Below are 938 nucleotides of genomic sequence, written 5' to 3'. Positions count from 1 at the left end.
CCCTTGCTAAATCTTGGTAGGCCCTTATGTTCACATCACAAGGAAGACACCATATGGGCAAGTTCATCTCACAATATCACATCATGAAGGGACATAGCCATATGGCCAAGTATATGACTCTATGATAAGGGTGCAAAACAAACAACCATATGCTACTATAATGTCTTAACCTACATTGCTATCTCTTTTCTATATATACACAACATTGTTAGAAAATTTTGTTCATCAAATCATCTTGCTCATTCATCATCTTTTCTTCTTCCTCATCTTCCGAGATACAGATTGAGTTTCAAGCTGTGCTCAACATAATGGGTATTCGTCTGCCACAGTTGGTGCTTGCTAAGAGGATTGTTCTGCGGGTAGTTGCCAGAAATGAATCGCTTGCTCTAGCAGGCATCCCCAAAGGTCACTTTGCTGTCTATGTTGGCGAGAGCAGGAAACGGTTTGTGATTCCAACATCCTACCTGAGTAATCCTACATTTCAAGAATTGTTGAGAAGAGCAGAGGAAGAGTTTGGGTTCAAGCATCACAATGGCCTCACCATTCCATGTAGTGAAGGTCTCTTCCAAGCTCTTACCACACAACTATCATCCAGATAGAGGGGAAACAAGATCCACCATCATTGTTTCTCTTTTTTTTGGGTTTCCCCAAAATACTTGTTTGTATATATTGGATAAAAAACTCCATTGTTACAAAAGAATACATACAAAGCAGTTACTACTGACACTGTTCAGATCAACTCTTTCTGTTTGCCTTCTCTTCCTCACTTTTTTTTTTCATCTTTTCACTTCATGAGTATATTAAATACATCATTCTCACAGTATGTAGGATCATCATTGTCACGAGAGCGAGCACAGCCATTGGAAAAAATAAAAATTATTGTGTAAAAAATATAAAAAATGTAGCCTTAGAATGTTTCATTTGCTTTATACCTTGAT

General features: G+C 37.8%; 1 protein-coding gene across 1 annotated transcript; it reads left to right on the top strand.

The window, feature by feature from the left end:
- Positions 1-226: 226 nt before the first annotated feature.
- LOC149818105 (auxin-induced protein 15A-like) lies at positions 227-722 on the top strand. Its single transcript, XM_089984785.1, has one exon. It carries the CDS (start codon positions 309-311, stop codon positions 597-599), a length of 291 nt encoding a protein of 96 aa, XP_089840911.1. The 5' UTR covers positions 227-308; the 3' UTR covers positions 600-722.
- Positions 723-938: the final 216 nt, after the last annotated feature.

The sequence above is a fragment of the Nuphar pumila genome, chromosome 13 (genome assembly GCF_984573655.1).
Source record: "Nuphar pumila chromosome 13, dmNupPumi1.hap1.1, whole genome shotgun sequence".
NCBI lineage: Eukaryota > Viridiplantae > Streptophyta > Magnoliopsida > Nymphaeales > Nymphaeaceae > Nuphar > Nuphar pumila.
The sequence above is the reverse complement of the archived record's forward strand: the minus strand, read 5'-3'. Positions and strand labels throughout refer to the sequence as shown.

Excerpts from the sequence above, each read along its gene's own strand:
- LOC149818105 (XM_089984785.1), top strand. The coding sequence starts at position 309 with ATGGGTATTCGTCTGCCACAGTTGGTGCTTGCTAAGAGGATTGTTCTG.